This window comes from Syngnathus scovelli, chromosome 1 (genome assembly GCF_024217435.2).
Source record: "Syngnathus scovelli strain Florida chromosome 1, RoL_Ssco_1.2, whole genome shotgun sequence".
NCBI classification, from domain to species: domain Eukaryota; kingdom Metazoa; phylum Chordata; class Actinopteri; order Syngnathiformes; family Syngnathidae; genus Syngnathus; species Syngnathus scovelli.
This window is the reverse complement of record NC_090847.1, coordinates 28,828,699-28,846,628: the sequence shown is the minus strand read 5'-3', so window position 1 is coordinate 28,846,628 and position 17,930 is coordinate 28,828,699. Positions and strand designations below refer to the sequence as shown.

The 17,930-nt window shown below is 44.4% G+C and overlaps 2 protein-coding genes across 5 annotated transcripts; both read left to right on the top strand.

Moving 5' to 3' along the window:
* Positions 1 to 209: 209 nt before the first annotated feature.
* men1 (multiple endocrine neoplasia I) lies at positions 210 to 5,859 on the top strand. The gene is made up of 10 exons (XM_049745443.1): positions 210 to 345; positions 1,321 to 1,788; positions 1,929 to 2,137; positions 2,271 to 2,399; positions 2,514 to 2,554; positions 2,628 to 2,715; positions 2,982 to 3,118; positions 3,942 to 4,077; positions 4,152 to 4,331; positions 4,583 to 5,859. Exons 2-10 carry the CDS (start codon positions 1,353 to 1,355, stop codon positions 5,054 to 5,056), a joined length of 1,830 nt encoding a protein of 609 aa, XP_049601400.1. The 5' UTR covers positions 210 to 345; positions 1,321 to 1,352; the 3' UTR covers positions 5,057 to 5,859.
* A 198-nt stretch (positions 5,860 to 6,057) lies between these two features.
* Positions 6,058 to 17,335, top strand: map4k2 (mitogen-activated protein kinase kinase kinase kinase 2). Of its 4 annotated transcripts, none has more exons than XM_049745200.2 (33): positions 6,058 to 6,471; positions 8,427 to 8,484; positions 8,562 to 8,652; positions 9,012 to 9,076; positions 9,231 to 9,286; positions 9,720 to 9,767; positions 9,839 to 9,881; positions 9,967 to 10,039; positions 10,207 to 10,338; positions 10,433 to 10,495; positions 10,571 to 10,652; positions 11,003 to 11,113; positions 11,198 to 11,276; positions 11,705 to 11,763; positions 11,839 to 11,888; positions 12,644 to 12,682; positions 13,003 to 13,036; positions 13,345 to 13,495; positions 13,563 to 13,732; positions 14,066 to 14,107; positions 14,203 to 14,287; positions 14,371 to 14,450; positions 14,677 to 14,737; positions 14,811 to 14,934; positions 15,014 to 15,072; positions 15,138 to 15,241; positions 15,314 to 15,473; positions 15,820 to 15,888; positions 15,964 to 16,050; positions 16,128 to 16,198; positions 16,272 to 16,327; positions 16,602 to 16,701; positions 16,817 to 17,335. In XM_049745200.2, the coding sequence occupies exons 1-32, from the start codon at positions 6,379 to 6,381 to the stop codon at positions 16,687 to 16,689; spliced, it is 2,583 nt and encodes an 860-aa protein (XP_049601157.1). In that variant the 5' UTR covers positions 6,058 to 6,378; the 3' UTR covers positions 16,690 to 16,701; positions 16,817 to 17,335. The 4 variants fall into 4 exon arrangements, with proteins under 4 accessions (XP_049601157.1, XP_049601147.1, XP_068508921.1 ...); XM_049745190.2 differs by having other exon boundaries at positions 16,602 to 16,705; XM_068652820.1 differs by having other exon boundaries at positions 6,059 to 6,471; positions 16,602 to 17,335.
* The last annotated feature ends 595 nt before the right edge of the window (positions 17,336 to 17,930 follow it).

The window sequence follows — 17,930 nt, the reverse complement described above, 5'->3', positions numbered from 1 at the left end:
AAGTGGCGAGCGCCCTCTGTTGACGATCTGCCACTGCGGCGTCAAACACATACGGGAGCATAATTATTTCCGCAAGTGATGGCGCTTCATTATAACATTACGCATTTTTACTAGACTTTTTTTTTCAACATTTTATTTTGTCGATGTTATTACGAATATTCCCGTTTTTTCCGACGTTTTACGCTGTATTTGAAGGGGCCCTTTAGTGACGTCATATTACGTAGAAAACGTGATGACGCATTTTGAGTCACTTACGGGAGAGACTGAAGTGCGCGGCAAAAGAAGTGGGGCACAAACAAAACAACACGAAACGAAACATGTGGCCGGGCTACTGCTGAGCAAACGGTACGTTATCAGTCTCACGCCATGTATTCTTCCGCCACCAGCGCGAGGCCTTTTACTAAACTACACAAGGAAGGGATTATTTTCCCTGGGACTTTTAACCTACATCAACGCGCCTTATCTCAAATAGTCCGCTTGAGAAAACTAGCCGCTTGTTAGCATTTTGGCTCCAGCTGGTCGCCGGTCAACTCAAGCCGGTGCGTGTTGGGCTTTGATTCACATTTGGATTCGTAAATGCTTACGATACGTTACGATACTACGTTGGAGTAGTTACTTTTACTTTCGAATTGGTAGCGAGACAGCGTAGCGCCGGTGTCAATGAAGCTCCGAATGCTAACGTTAGCCTAGCCTCTTTTGTATGTGTGTGTGCGTGCTTTTTAGCTAGGAGTGCCCCGCCCACCCACGAGCAACACAAGCTCTCAATGATTGTTTAAAAAAAAATATATATAAATATATTATTACACAACTGCTTTTAAATACGATGCATTTTTAAAATACCTTGAGTACAATAATTTTATTAATTGTTACCCTCGCAATGTAGCCGATTTAACATGGAACACTTGCTCGTATTTTAGTACAGTGGACCCTCGCACACGTGCTTCGGCACCTGCGGATTCATTCATTCATTTATTCATTCATTCATTCTCCATAGCACCTGTCCTCCCTTTTGCTTTCTTTCTTTCTGTCGCGCACCCATTTTTGGGGGAGGGGGTTGGACCAACCCTTTGTTTTTTTTGTTGAGAACACATATTGAACGTTTATCAGCATGTTAAATGGAAAAAAAAACTACAATTGCCTTTGTTTGTTACATTTAATAGGTTTCTTAATCTTTAACCTAAATTGGAAACCTGGTATAATTGTAAAGTTTGCTGAAGAACGTAAATAGACAACATCTCATGATGAACGTAAAGGCTGTCATAGAGAGGAACCAACTGAAGCAATCCATTCATCTGTCTTCCAATTGTGTGCTACATTCAGCGCTGCAGGTGGCGACTACCTCAGAAGACGTAATGGGTTTGCACTCATCCCAGAAGAAGCATTTCCCCCTGCGGGGGATTGACGGTGTCGTTCAGCTTTTCGACGCTGAGCTCCGCAAGTCCGAGCCGGACCTGGCCCTCCTCTCTCTGGTCCTGGGCTTCGTCGAGCACTTCCTGGCCGTGAACCGCGTGGTGCCCGTCAACGTTCCCGGCGTGCGTTTCGAGCCGCTGGAGCCCGAATGCCCCAACTCGTGTTTCCCCACCGTGGAGCTCGGCATGATCTCGGCGCTGTACGAGCGCTTCACGGCGCAGATCCGCGGGGCCGTGGACCTGTCCCAGTACAGGAGGACTGCGGGCGGGTCCAGTCGAGAGCTGGTGAAGAAGGTGTCCGACGTGATTTGGAACAGCCTCAGTCGCTCGTACTTCAAAGACCGCGCCCACATCCAGTCTCTCTTCAGCCTCATCACCGGTAAGTAGGACTTGGCCACGCGGGAATTACAAAGGGAGTCTCTTGAGCAACAGCGGGCCAAAATGTCGACCGATTTTTGCCGATTCCGCTTGCAACATGAGAACGAACGAGCTTGACCGCCAGCGACGTCTTTTCTCAAGGGACCAAACTGGACAGCTCGGGGGTGGCCTTTGCGGTGGTGGCGGCCTGCCAGGTCCTGGCCCTGAAGGACGTACACCTGGCCTTGTCCGAGGACCACGCCTGGGTCATCTTCGGCAAGAGCGGCGAAGAGACGGCCGAGGTCACGTGGCACGGCAAGGGCAACGAAGACCGGCGAGGGCAGACGGTCGCGGCGGGTGTCAACGAGAAGGTAACGCCCAAACTCCCACGTTGTCGGATCAAAATAATAATACATTTTATTTATAAGGCGCCTTTCAAGGTCACCGTACAAACATAAAATAGCATAGACAATTTTTTTTTTTACGACTTTGTGTCTCCTTCAGAGTTGGCTCTACTTGAAGGGCTCCTACATGAAGTGTGACCGCAACATGGAGGTGGCTTTCATGGTGTGCGCCATCAACCCTTCACTGGACCTGCACACCGACAGCTCAGAGCTGCTGCAGCTTCAGCAGGTGACGAGGCGACGCACGCCGTCCTCACTCCAGCCTCTTTGATCGCGTTATTGATCAAATGATCTGGAGATTTGCGATTGGGCAATGAAATATGCTTGTTTTCCCTCCACGCAGAAACTACTGTGGCTCCTCTATGAACGAGGGGACCTGGACAGGTGAGTTTGCAGATGTCTAAAAGAATTGTCATGAAAAGTCAAAGTCTCCCGTGCTTTGTCCCGTCCGTCTCAGGTATCCTATGGCAATGGGGACTCTGGCGGACTTGGAAGACCAGGATCCGATGCCGGGCAAGGAGAGCCCACTGGAAATCCACCTCAAGGTAAGTCTGATTTAATAGTTTACAATCAACTGTAAATATACCACAAAATATGCGCCCCAAAATATCCTCTTCAATGGCATGTCTCAGCTCCTCTCAGGTCATTAGTACGGCGCTAATATGAAGTTGTTGCTTGCAGAGGATAAAGAATCTATGCTGTTGAGCATTAGCATTGGATTCAGGGACTGATAGTCGATGTAGTTGCGCGTGTGTGGGGGGGGGGTGACTGGACTTAATGTTAACTTTTTCCTCTCTCGCCGCGTCACCAGGCCGTGGGTTCGGCCCAGAAGTATTACAACAACGAGCACATCTACCCCTACATGTACTTGGCCGGCTTCCACTACAGGCACAGGAACGTGCGGGACGCGCTGAGGGCCTGGGCCGACGCCGCCCAGGTCATGCAGGAGTAAGTTCTTGATGTTGCCTTTGCCTGACACCAGAGGGCAGCCGATCCTTTTTTATTTATTTATTATTATTATTATTATTTTTTTTTTTTTTTTAAGTTGAGTCGTAGTTTCAAGATGAAGGTGGGCTCCCGTCGCTTAGAGAACGTTGTTGTGGTCGTGTAACAATGTCGTGATCGTGCCACTTTGTTCTCATAACCCGTTTCGTACCTGCGTTTGACACAAATGTACAATAAGCCTTGAGAAAGTCCCTCATCCTGGCTAAAAATAGACACGGGGCATATTCACCTTCCTCCTCATTGTTCTCCAGATTTGGCGCTTCCTCTCCCACTTGTTGCCGTTTGGGCCTTGTTGTCACACTCCAAATTGGAACGTCGTCGTCCCACTTCACCGCTATTGAAACTTTTCAAACCAGGCTATTGGGGTCCACCAAATCTTTTGGGGGTATATTTGTTCAGTTAAAAAAAAAAAAAACATTCAGCCAAGCAATTGGCTCATTTTTGCTGAATATTCTTTTTTTGTTCTCCTTGAGATGTTAAGGCTTGAGACAGTGACATTCGAACCTCAAAAAAATCTGCTGCTGTACCAACTAAAATTGAAAAATAATTTTCAATTGTGTTTTTTTTAAAAAAAGAACATAACTCACTGACACTTTTTGTATTCAACTCAAATTTCAAGCTTCGACTAAAAATAATGTGTAACTATGTAACCTCGGTTGTAAAGTTCAGGCCCGAGTCGTTCCAGTCGTTGTGTTTTATTGCTGTCTGGATAATTGAAGTGTTGAGAAGGTCTGATGTAAAGATGCCAATTCCCCTGCGGCTGCAGCTTCAACTACTTCCGCGAGGACGAGGAGATCTACAAGGAGTTCTTTGACATCGCCAACGACGTCATTCCCACTCTGCTCAAGGAGACGGCCGCCGCCGCCGAGAGTCCCTCGGACGGCGCCGACGCGGGAGAAGCGGTACGGAGTCGAGCTGGCCTCTGGGAGAAGCTCCAATCTCATCTTCTTTGTTTTTTCTTTGGGGGTGTGTGTAGGAGCAACCGAAGCAGCAGCAGGCCGCGGCTTTCTCGGCACTGCAGGACCCGGAATGCTTCGCCCACCTGCTATGCTTCTACGACGGCATCTGCAAGTGGGAGGAGGGCAGCCCCACGCCGGTGCTGCACGTGGGCTGGGCTACCTACCTGGTCCAGTCCCTCAGCCGCTTCGACGCGCAGGTGAGCAGCTGGCGCTTCGAAAAATACAAACGCTCTCCAGTCGAGCTTCAAGCTCCCGATGAGTTTTTTTTTTTTTCTCTATAGTTTGTCTATATAGTTTATATATTTTTAATATAGAAATATAATTTATAAAATATGAATATATAATAATAGAAATATTGAATAAAATGAAAACATAAAATTAATAAATATAAAAATGATATTTTCTGTGTGTGTGTCTTTGTCTCTCCCCTCACCCGCCAACACTAAAGGTGCGCCAAAAAGTGTCCATCATCATCAAAGAGCCCGAGTGCCAAGACGAGGATGATGCGTCCAGCGAGGACCCGTGGGAGGGGCGCAGGCGAGTCCCCCGCAGGGAGTCCAAGCTGGAGGAGCAGAACTCCCCCCTCCCCGGCGCCCCCACCTCCCCGGCCTCCCAGGGGGCGCCCTCCGCGCCCAAGAAAGCGACAGAGGGCGGCGCCCGCCGCCGCTCGGAGGGGAAGCCGAGGTCGCCCGATGCGGCGGCGCTCTCCCCTCAACCGCTCCACCCGCCCGCCCCCGTGGTGGCCTTCCAGAGCGAGAAGATGAAGGGCATGAAGGAGCTGCTGCGTGCCGCCAAGGTCAACTCCAGCGCCATCAAGCTGCAGCTCACCGCCCAGTCTCAGGTCCAGATGAAAAGGCAGAAGAGCACGCCGCCGGGCGATTACTCCATGTCCTTCATGAAGAGGCAGCGCAAGTCGCTGTAGGACGCAGACAAAGTCGCGCGCGTTCCTTTCAAACGTCCTCCTGCTGCCGTAAGCCAAAAACCTCTCTCTGTGATTGTTTCACATCCACGCTGGGGTTCTCAAACATTACGTATGTGTGCCCACCAAATGATTGCGGTCCCCCCAAACAGTGGCATAGAATTTGTCGTCATTTGACAACATTGCTTTTGGGTCATTTGCTTTCGGGGAAGGCAACAAAAAAAAAAAAAAACTTGCAGTCAAGACTCTCTGGAGCTTTCGCTAACAACCCAGGCCAAAGTCAGCACCTCCCCGACGTACAAAGATTGTCTCACTGTCACTTCAGCGTACACGTTGACACCCATGTACAGGTACTACTTTCCTATTTGGCAAGGCTTTGGCACCTTCTTGTGGCATCACAACGAGCACAAAAAAAAAAAAAGCTCCGGCAATAAGTTGCGATAGGTTCATTGGTGAGCCGTTACATATCAGACGTCATGTCACCAAACCAATTCACTTTGCCGCATCACGACATGTTGGAAAGACTGAACGCTGGGAAAGTTCATTTAGTATAGTTACTGTGTAACATTGTCCACTTCCATGTTAAGAATAGCTTCTTTCTTGCTAGCTTGATGTTGCCTTATTTGCTTTTTTTTTTATTTTGTTTTAGTTTTGACTCAGGTCACTAGGTAATATGGAGGAAAACCCACAAAGTTTTGTTCACTCAGAACCGCATGAGGCAGTCCCTCGATGTTGCGTTCAGTTGTGGTTTGCCCTTTGGATTTTTAGTCTTTGCAATTAAGAAAAATAAAAGAAGTGGAAGCTGATCTCTGGGTGTTCTCTTTTATTTATTTTTTTAGACAAAGCTCTGAACTTGTTTCTCTGGCCTTATTTTTTTTTGTTCCTTATATAAAAATAAGGTTTGAAATTCGAAAATAATACGGCAAGAAATTGAGGATTAACCGTGTTTAAAAAAAAAAAATCCAGACTTAATCCGGAATTGCGCGATTATTGGTGGCCATTTTTTTTTTTCCCTCAACGTGTGTTTTTGTTTTGCTCCTCCACGTTGGACTCCAGCAGGTTTTCCTTGGACACAGCGTGGACGTGGAGAGTCGCGCGCGCGTGTTTCTTTAAAACTCGTTTGTTTCCGTGTCTTTTTTTTTTTCTTCTTCCTTCATCATCTTTGGAGGGGGGCCTCCAATTGCTGTTCTTTGTCCTCGGCGTTAGGAGCAGCAAAGCGGCATGTGCGCCGCCTAGACACAAAAAGCTCCCGCGCACCCGAAGGTGCCAGCAGCAGCAGCAACGGCGGCGGCGGCAACAGCAACCACGACAGCCAGCCAGCCAACATGGAGCAAATCGGGGTGTCATTCCTCGACCCGTTGGACGACTACGAGCTCATCCACCGGATCGGGTGCGGCACCTACGGGGACGTTTTCAAGGTGAGATTTTGACCTTCTTCGAGTTTGGATGCATTTTATAACCACGAAAAATAGTGTGCTGAGAAAATGAAGCGACGCAAAACTTGCTTTTACCCTCCCACTGATGCTTTGCCACTTCCCGCACAACCATTGAAGACAGACACATCATTAGGTACGCCCTTTTTGCGTACAGTGAGGAGTGATTTAGACTAAAAAAAAGGAGAAGTTTTCCTCATTGATGATGAATAGGAGGCAGAATGTCTGAATTTGGCTGGAGCACAGTTCATCTCAAGTGGTTGCGTGTATAAAGCGACTTGCCAAGTGTGTCGCGAGTGACATTTTAAACTCTTGCAGTTAACGCCTTTGGCATTTCACCCGTACAGTTTTGCCTCACTTGAGTGTACTAGTAAATGGAGCCTAAAAATGGGTAGCAAAGATATGAAATAAATCCTCTAACGAGTTGTCATTTCACCAAAGACAATCAGGTGCGGTTGTAGAACTGGTTTCTACACATTGGCAAACTAGTAGGACAACTACATGTTATTAATGAGACACAACTGCGCCACTACATACTAACTAGTGCTTCTAGTTTATTTTTAAATTATTTGTGGTACACAGCTGTCAACTAGTGCACAGTTTGACCTCACACATTGTTGTTACTAGTGTACAAAATAGCTTGTATAAGTAAAAAAATAATACTCAGTGAAGAGTTTTACATTATGCTGAATATCTATTTTCAATTTTGCTTCACTTGTGTCTACTAGTATGTCAAATATGTGCTACTTGGGACAAAAAAGTACTAATGCATCATTTACACGGACCTTGAGCTGGATCTGATATTACCATAATCAACAAACAGCCATAGAAATGAGTGATGAGGAAATTTACAAATGTTTCAAAATGTGAATGAACTCATTCGTTAAATGTCACTCCCTTCGACTTCCCTCGGCCTTGTGTCACGTCTGCAGAATGGAGACATAGAAGAGTGTCCAGTCGAGGACAATGGCTCGCTTTCGCCTCGGTGGGAGGCGAAAATGCGTGAGAAAAAAAAAGGGTGTCCACCTCCGGACGTGTGACAGTGTCTTCCTTCAGTTTATGATGCTCTGAGGTCACGTGAGCCACGGCGAGACTGTTGGGACACCCTAATGTTGATGTATATACAGACAGTATATGGAATTGGTTGTGCTCTACTGTAAAGCAACCCAGGCGACTATTTTGGGCTAGATTGCGTCTCTCAATTGCTCACAGGAAGTGCGGTGCTCAAACAGGAAGGAAAACAGGAAGTCAACCTGTGTTTGACGTTGTGCGGATGGATGCCAGTGTTAAAACACTACGTCACGGCTGCGTGCCAGGCCAGATGTGAAAGCCAGAAGGCCGCCATCCCTCGTCCAGGGTCGTAATTTTGTCGCGGGTTGATGTGGTTCCGAGACGCTCGCGCCCTTTGAACTTGTCCGCAACAACAACGTGACCTGAAACCACAACTGAAATGCCCACGTTTCAGATGTTGGCGCAAAGGCATTATTTGTAGCTTGTTGTAGACGTTGTCTGTCATGTGGTTTGTGTCTTCTTAACACTTATGCCGAATTATGGCAGGGTAAAATTACAATAACCAATATATATGCTTGAAAAATGTATATTATATGATAAAAAAAATATTATTTGAATAATTTAAAAATGTAATTGCTATGTTATATGATAAAACAATATTTGAATAATTTATTTTACCAGCACGTTTTGTGTTTTATTTGATTGGTTGATTTATTTAGTGCAAATAAAAATGCTTAAAACACATTCATATTTACAAATTTAGCCAGCTTACTCAGTTTATATAGAACAATAATAATTAAATGTACTATTTGATTAAATTTTCGTGACTTAATTATGATAGGATTATTTATAATTAGTAAAACAACAATATTATTGACTATTGCCGAAGACTTGAATTCCTAATTTTTTTTTTTTTAATCCGACTGCAGGCTCGCAACATCCGAACATCGGAACTGGCCGCCATCAAGATCGTCAAGCTGGACCCATGTCAGTCGTAACTTTTGGCGAATGATGCAATCCGCGCGGCTTCCCGACCTGACTTTGAAGCGTTTTCACTTGTCCAGGTGATGACATTACGTCCATCCAGCAGGAAATCACCATGATGAGGGAATGCAAGCACAAGAACATCGTGGCCTACTTTGGCAGCTACCACAGGTATTTGGCATCAAAACACACACACAAAATTGAAAAGCATTAAATGGCAAGCTATAATTCTTGAGTTATGTAGATTGGAGACAGGCAGTATTTTTTCCTGAATATTACTGAAGGCAAAATCCTCATTTATCCTACTGCCGACAGAAAGCGACACGTCCAGGTTCGTTTTATAGTACTTTATATATTTGGCACTTATAATTTTGTCAGTTTTGGAAAAAAAAAGACAAGATTTGCTTTCTGTAAAGAGGAATCAGTCCTCTGTGACGCTGTTTCTACTGAAAGGTTTTTTTTTTTTTTTTTTAATTGACCTTTTTCTTCTTTATTGTGAAGTTAAGCAAACTGTTGATATTCTCGGCCAGGAACACCAAACTGTGGATCTGCATGGAATACTGTGGGGGAGGCTCTCTTCAGGACATCTACCATGGTATGAAAAGATACAGCTGTATTTTTTTAAAATTAATTATTTGTTTATTTGCTGTAATTTTATTTATTTATTTTATTTATGTAATTATTTGTTTACATCTATTTATTGTGAAATGTGTACTTTTTTTTGTCATTTTTGTGTCTCCCCTCTAAAGTGACAGGCCCATTAAAGGAGAAACAGATTGCGTATGTGTGCAGAGAAACCCTCCAGGTAATCTTTTTGTTGATTGTATTACATGACGGGCTGTGAACTCTCCTCTGCTTGGCCGCCAGCACGGTGACTCATGTTTGCCGCCAGACACAGGACAGGACAGCTCAGTAGCACGTTTAACCCTCAACAAAGTGCCGAGAAACAGGCATTGTGTTCCGTCATTACGGGTGACGCTGGTCAAAGCTTTCGTGTCGCCCGGTTTAAGCCACGGTACACTTTGAAGTCACGTGACTTAACAAAAAAGTTGGAAAAAGTCCGTTCCCTTTAAATTGGTCTCTTAGTCATTCACATTCAATGAAGCGTTCATGCTGAAATACTTAGCCGTTCAAATTGACTGCCTCGAACTAACCACTGTGCCGCCATCTAGTGGTCGATTGTGGAATTACAATCAAACGGAGGACTTTGCTATTGAATATCCTTTTATGTCTCGTAGGGTTTGTACCACTTGCATGAAACGGGCAAAATGCATCGAGACATCAAGGTAAGGCGAGCTGCGTTGCGGAACGTAAGTCTTTGTCTGATCACGCATTCAAACGGAATGTCTCTCTCCAGGGCGCCAACATTCTTTTGACAGAGCGAGGAGACGTCAAATTGGGTCGGTGAAGATCCGGACGCATGCTTGCTTTGTCACAAATAATCAGACTGGCCGCTCGTAAATTTTACGTGCGTGTGTTTTGTAGCGGATTTCGGGGTGGCGGCAGAGATCAGCGCCTCTGTGGCCAAAAGGAAGTCGTTCATCGGGACGCCCTACTGGTAAGGGCATTCGATTAAGTGCAAGAAGAAGTCAGGAGTATTCACCATCACAGGATGGGCAGAAAAATTCAATGATGACACAGTGGTGTGTAAAAAGAAAACCAAAGTGCCCCGAGAACGCTACCTTGAGGAACTCCGGAATCAGAAACTGGTCTGCATGCGTGCAGGATGGCTCCAGAGGTGGCGGCAGTGGAGAAGAAGGGCGGCTACAACCACCTGTGCGACATCTGGGCCGTGGGTATCACTGCCATCGAACTGGCCGAGCTCCAGCCCCCCATGTTCGACCTCCACCCGATGAGGTCAGACCGCTGCGGCGAAGCAAACCACAACTTGTGCCGTGCAGCCACGTGCGGGTTTTTCTTTGCCAGCAACATCCACTTGCTCCATTTGTAGAGCTTTGATGCTGATGTCCAAGAGCAGCTTCCAACCACCAAAACTGAAGGAAAAAACCAAATGGTACGTTTAAATGACTGCTCCTCATACTTTCACAATTGGTCTTGGATCGATCGGCTTTTTGCAATGGCGCCGCAGGTCGCCGGGTTTCCAAAGCTTCGTCAAGATGGCGCTCATCAAAAATCCTCGGAAAAGGCCGTCCGCTGAGACGCTACTACAGGTGAGCTATCTATCCATCCATCCATGCATCCATCCATGCATCCATCCATGCATCCATCCATGCATCCATCCATCCATCCATCCATCCATCCATCCATCCATCCATCCATCCATCCATCCATCCATCCATCCATCCATCCATCCATCCATCCATCCATCCATCCATCCATCCATCCATCCATCCATCCATCTGTTATCCATCCATCCATCCATCCATCCATCCATCCATCCATCCATCCATCCATCCATCCATCCATCCATCCATCCATCCATCCATCCATCCATCCATCCATCCATCCATCCATCCATCTGTTATCCATCCATCCATCCATCCATCTTCTTTTCTTCCAGCATCCGTTCGTGACACAATTGCTGACCCGCAAGCTGGTCATGGAGCTGCTGGACACTGCCAACAACCCCGAGCTGCACGCCTCGCACAACATGGACGACAACGAGCTGGAGGTCAGCCGCCGCAGCTCGGCGGACACTCCCGCCCGTTAAACGATAGCAAACGGCTAGCACTCTTAGCATGTCCACTGTCGACAGATCGGTCTCCAAGCTCCGGACAAGATCCAGTCGGCAGGGAAACACCTACCTGTCGAGAGAACCGTGTCTGAAGAACAATGTGAGTGGGAATCTTTTTTTTTTTAAATTCCGTCATTTAGTAGGGATTCATTTATCGAGTGTAGAGAATTGGCGGCGCGTAACCGGATGTCTTGACGGCAACGAAGAGTGGCTTTCCTTGTCTGGACATCCACTGACGTCATCTTCACGATGCGGTCGAGGAAGGACAAAAGGCCCTCAGTCAGTCGGTCGGTCGGCCGGCCGCCCTCGTCCATACATGCGAGGCCTGCTCGGTGGATGGCACAGACCACATGCCAATAGCGTGTCTGACACACACTGCTACTTTTATACTCGCACCCTCTTAATCGGCATCTTAGTCCAGTTTCAAACTACCGATGAATCGGGTGTTGACTTCATAACGTCAAATTTCAATTGTCGTGTCTTTGCTCCATACTATTGTGTTTATTTTTTTTTAATGTATTTTTGTAGTTGGCCAAGTGACGTTTGGGCCACCGCTGAGGAAAGTCACGGAACCTTATCCTGATCTGGTAACCGCTCCGCTGATTGATAAATGAATAAATAATCACGTACCCGAGCTAACGGCGTCGTTTTCTCCCCAACAGAGCTCGTACGACGACGACTGGAGCTTGTCTGGGGATGAAGACGACTCACCGTAAGACACTTTTCCGTGTCGTATGGGAATATTTTTATTTTTTCTGTTTGAATTTGAAATGCAAAGTGTGTCAAACCGAGCAGCCCTGTAGTTGCGTATGAGCATCGGCGGAACTCACATCAGCTCACCCCACTGAAATGAATGAATGCCACAAATGCCATTCATCTGTTCCAGCAGCCCTAAAATAATAATTATAATAATTATAATAATTATAGTGTATGAGAAATATATATGCTTTTAAAAATAATAAATTATTTAAAACAAGGATTGCAACAGTATTGCAATTATTTAATTTATTTATTTTCTCAAGTAAAAAAACAAAAAAACAGTAACAAATCTATTATTCTCTGTTATTATCTGTGAGGCAGCCAATGTGCCATTTTATTGAATTTGGTGGACATAGTGCTGCTCCTTCTGCTGTGCACATGCTGACCACTTGAGGCACTATAATGCAGATTTTGATTCTTGGGCAGATTTTTGGTGATTCTTTATATTTAGTTATTTTACAATAACACATCCAAACACAAGACAAAGATAGCATTAATAAATAACCATTTACCTCCCAAAACTGCAAAAAAAAAAAATTAATTGCTGCTTGAAATGGTCGCTTAGCCTTTGTCTATACTTCGGCGTCGACCAAATTTTCTTTGAAGACCAATTGGCGTGTCGGGGCGCGCCACCCCGGTTCCTTCCCCGCCATTGTTGTGGGCCGCCGAGGCCTCTGGCCAGATAAACAGCAGGTCTTCCTGTTGCAGGAGCCTGCTGGAATGTGTGGAGCAAGCTTTGCAGCTGAGGTAGGCCACGCCCATCCTCTCCAGCTCGCCCCTCCCATTTTGTCATGCAAAACAGCAGGTCCCTGAGCTCATCCAGTGGGTTTGTGTTTAGCTCCTCCTCCTAATCCTAAAAATGCCACCCTGTTTATCCATAATCTGGATTTTGCGATTCCCCGCAAACCCACTGATTTGTTTCCCGGCTGTGCGTGTGAGTGTGTCGACGTGCTCGTCCTTCCCCATGTGTGTTTGGCTTTCGATCGTCACGGTCACGTCATCCGACTTCCGCCTAATCCCGACACTCGCTTGGTGATGAGAACTTGATCAGGTTTTCTTTTTTTCAGGAGTTTAACCATAAAGAGGGCGCCATCTACTGATGTGAGTGATGAACTACATGCACACAAAAATTCTGTCATTTTTTTTTTTTCTTTTTTGCATAGCTCTAGAAGTCCCATGTCATTTTTTTCTTCTTTTAATAATCTTGAACGTCCTTTTATTTGGGTCAGAATTCCCCTTTTCAGGCTGTTTTTTTGTTGGTCAATTTCTTATTAAAAATCATATATCTATATTAATAATAATAATATAATAATTTAATTTCTTATATAAAAAAATTGCTCTGATTGAATCGTTGATTTGTCCAAAAATGATAATGGAAAATTGATTTTCTCTTTCATTGGCCGTTCTAGGGAGGAAGGAAGAGTGGTCTATTCAGTCCCACGACCGCCTCCTTGCCCGCATTTTGCTCTTTAAGCGTCAACGCAAGCGGGGACAAAGACGTGACGGAGAGGCCGAGCTGTACGTTGGGCCCGGACGCTTCCATTGCGCCCGACTCGACCGGTACGGCCCCGTCATGGCGCCTGTGCGCCACTCGCCGGTCGTGACTCTGTCGCCATCCGTCTCTTAGCCGCCGTCTTGGCCCGGTGCTCGGCCACACAGGACATCAGGCAGCGCTGCAGTGACCCGTGTCTGCCAGCGGGGGGTGCTGTGACGACAGAGAGGAGGAAATCCAGCGCTGAAAAAGAGACTCCCCTCTCACCTGAATGGAGCACACTCAGGAAAAAGACGGAGGAATCTGTGAGTTTAAAACATGGCTATATTTATATTTGTCTTATAAGCTAACTTTCAGTTCCTAATTAGTTTTGATCAAGATTTCGAGTTTAAACGTGTTCCCTCATTTCATGGTTTGTGCTCCTGAGACTGACAATGCTAACATGCTAGCTATTAGCATCAGTTAACCCCTCCATTGTTTTGGAAGCAACGGGGATTTAGACACAAACATTTAGACAGAATACCACCATGAATAATCTAAAGTGCATTTCAGTATGTTTTAAATGTGTTTGGAAAACATCTCGTGCGTTTTAAAAGAGGCCTTCCCGTGTTTTTTGTACCTTTTTGTCATATTTCTAGAGGGCAGATTTTCATGGACTTCCTCCCACCCCTCAAGTGCATGTAAGTGTCAAAACTAACCCTAACACACAAGTTGCTTTGAGCTCATAAATGCAAAAAAAATGTAACTATGATTGAAATTTTATTTTTCTCCATAGATGGGGGCTTGCTTTTCCAAAGTCTTCAACGGCTGCCCTCTCAAAATCCACTGTGCCGTCACCTGGATTTTTCCCAGGACGAGAGGTCCACTTTTCATATCGTTTTAAGTTGTGCAACACAAAAGTCGATGAGCGCTGACGGCCCTGCTCTCTCTCTCTCCATCCCAGACCAGTATCTGATTCTTGGGGCAGAGGAGGGAATCTACACACTCAACCTGAATGAACTTCATGAAGATACACTGGAGAAGGTACAGAAATGACATCATGTTGCCCTGCCCTATCACATGTTCAGTGTAAATAAATGAATAAATAAATAATAAAAATTATATATATATTTATATAGATGCTATAATCACATGTTCATTGTAAATAATAAAAATAATAATAATAAATATATATATTTTTTGGGGGGGGTGAATTTTTGTTTTTCCTGAAACACACTGCGTGACTTGTGGTCTTGTTCTCCTCACACAGCTGTTCCCCCAGCGATGCACATGGCTGTACGTGATGAACAACGTGCTGATGTCCGTGTCAGGTAACGCCTTTGTGCAAACTCTCCGCAAAGTATCCCGAGTCTGCTCTCACCCCCCCGCCCTGTTTCACGACAGGAAAATCGTCCCAGCTTTATTCCCACAGTCTGAGCGCCCTGTTTGAGCAGAAGGGACATTTGTCGAAAAAACACGGAAGTCTGTCGCTCGGCACCAGCCGTTTCGCCGACAAGATCGGCACTAGGTAGGACCTCGTGATTTCATATGGCCGTGACGATTCGACCTAGAAAGTCATTTTTTTTTGGCTTCTGTTGTCTCCTCAGAAAGTTTGCCTTATCCGTGAAGATCCCCGACACAAAAGGATGCAGGAGGTGCAGTGTCGGTAAGGCCCGTGCCGTGCCGGACGTCTTGTCTAGGTCACGTCTCATCTCGACGTTTGTGTTCCAGCTCGAAACCCGTACACGGACAGTACTTTTTTATGCGGAGCCGTTCCGTCCGGCCTCGTTCTGCTCTTGTGGTACGAGCCTCTCCAAAAGTTCATGCACCTCAAGGTTCGCAGCCTCTTTATTGCCAGAGTGGAGGCTCGGAGCGTTTTGAGTTAACGTCTTCCGTTCTGTTCGTAGCACCTCGCAACGAAGCTCCCCGACAGCCTGGCTATATTTGAGCTGCTGGTGTTGGTCACCGACGAATTCCCCCAGTTGTGCGTGGGGGTGAGGGACTGCGCCGACGGCAACCTCAAGTTTGATATCGTCGAGCTGAACGGCACGCCCATTTCAGAGCCCGGTATGGATGCGACTTTCTGGGTTTAAAAAAAAAAAAAGAGCATTGAAGGTCTCTCCAGGAAGACAGCAAGGTTGTCAGCTCACAAATCTGGATAGAAAGAACATTTAAAAATATATAATCAGATTTTAAGATGCAAACCCCCCAAATAAATAAATAAATGACTTAAATGAATAAAAATAAATAAACATTTAAAAATATATAATCAGATTTTAAGACGCAACCTCCTCAAAATAAATGAAAAAAATGAATGAAAATAAATAAATAAATAAATGCTTGATGACTTCAATGGTGGAAAATGCAAAACTCTGGAAAGCACAGAAAATTCATTCTGAATGTTCCTTTATAGAAAACGGGGCCGTCAAGGCCGTACAGGTCACCCAGTTGGACCGAGACAGCGTTCTCATCGCATTTGAAAGTAAGTCACGTTCGTTTTTGACTTGCCGGTCAAATCTTGTCGGTCATTTGTGAAATGTAACTTTTGACACTACAGAAAGCGTCAAGATTGTAAACCTACAAGGCCTTCCGTCCAAGGAGCTCGCTGCTGAAATGGTGTTTGACTTCCCCATTGAAACTCTCGGTAAAAAAAAACCCAACTATCATTTAAAAAAAGTTGATTTGAAACTTGTCAACGTGTTTGATTTCCATTTGTTACAGTTTGCTTGCAGGACAGTGTGCTGGCTTTTTGGAAGCACGGCCTGAAAGGAAGGAGCTTTCACTCAAACGAGGTGACGGAGGCTCATGTTTTGCTACAACCACGCCGTCGGCGTATAAATCGCTCACATTCTCCTCGATTTGCAGGTAACACAAGAAATTACAGACGAGAGTCGAGTATTTCGAGTTTTGGGAACAAACAGGTATGTGAGCACTCCTTTCTATAAAAAAAAAAAAAAAGTTTGTTTTTTTATTAGGAGAGTAAAGTTGCTATATTCATATTGCTACTAGCTTAATTCTAGCTAACACTAAGCTAGTTTGCTAACTCGTCGTTGGTCATCATCCTATTCCAGTATGTACAGTACGTAACGAGATTGAAGTTTAATCTTGACTTCTTTTTTTAAATTTTTTTTAAATCACTGTCCTCAAGGTACTTTGGAACGTCTCCTTTGAGTTATTTATTTTTTTCTTCCTTAGAGACATCATCCTTCAGAGCACACCGACCGACGAGCCCTCAGCGCTGAGTAACGTCTACATTTTGACAGGCCATGAAAGCAGTTATTGAAATTTTTCTAGAGCAAGTATAAAAAGTTTTTTCAGCCATTGGTCCTTGTTGGCAATATGGAATTTAACTTGAATGTACTGCCCGTAAACATGGTAGCAATACTGGAGCCACATTCTTTTATTTCCAGATCCAGAAAAACAACAACGCAATCACTATCGCACAAGACCGAATCACGCCGATTACTTCATACGATTTATTTAAATATGAAGAAATTGTTGTCATTTTAGTAGACGGGGAGCTGAGGCTAATGCTAAACGGCGGCAGGTATTTATTAGAATTTACTGAACAAAACATGGACAACTTGCGACTAAGAGAACACCATTAAGTTGTAAGGTATGTTCCACTACGCTAAAAGTCTTTTATTTTTTGAAGAATATAACTATTATTTATGGAACATGCACTGTATAGCTCAACACCTATCCCAGAGATACTTGAATATTATTTGCATGTAACCATGTTTTAAGGGTAATTGTTGATCAATTTATAATATTTGTACACTATGCTTGTAACATGTATTTTATATGAGAAAATGTCACTAGTAACCTCGACAGAGATTGTGTCACAACGATGGTTGATATTGGACCTAGAACAGAATATTGTATACAGGAAATAAACCTGTTTTTATTTCTACATAAGTACAAAAGTGTTTTGACTTGCACGTTTGACATCATTTTAACCCTTAAGTTGGTCAAAAGTGTAATAAAAAGTTATCTTTTCATATTCCAGGTATTCCTCAAAAAACATGTTGGCATTTAAATATTTAACTTACCTTTTATACATTTTAAGAAATTGTAGTTTTTGTATTACAACCCCAAACTCCCATAAGTGGGTCAAAAATGCATTTTTTATGGAATCCAATGGAAACCTTTGATTCTTATCAACTGTAGCTGTCAGGAATATTATATAATTTAATATTATTTTCATATTCCTAAAAAAAAAAAAAAATCACTAATGCATACGATGGATATTCACAATGTTCACATTTTTCTATGACTGTTTTAGGTCATTGTTTTTTTCAAAAAAGTTCAAAATATATATAAGATATTTCAAACATTAAATCATTGTTGTGCGGTCCTAAATCTAATACCTAATATCATAGAATATTTATCGTATTTTGAAATAGCTCTATACTGAAGAGTTAAAGGGTCTTTTTTCCCTCAAGCGCAATTAATTAAAGTCATATTAATTAGCACCGTATGAGGCGAAATGGAATTTGTACATATCGATTGTGAGTCTGTGAT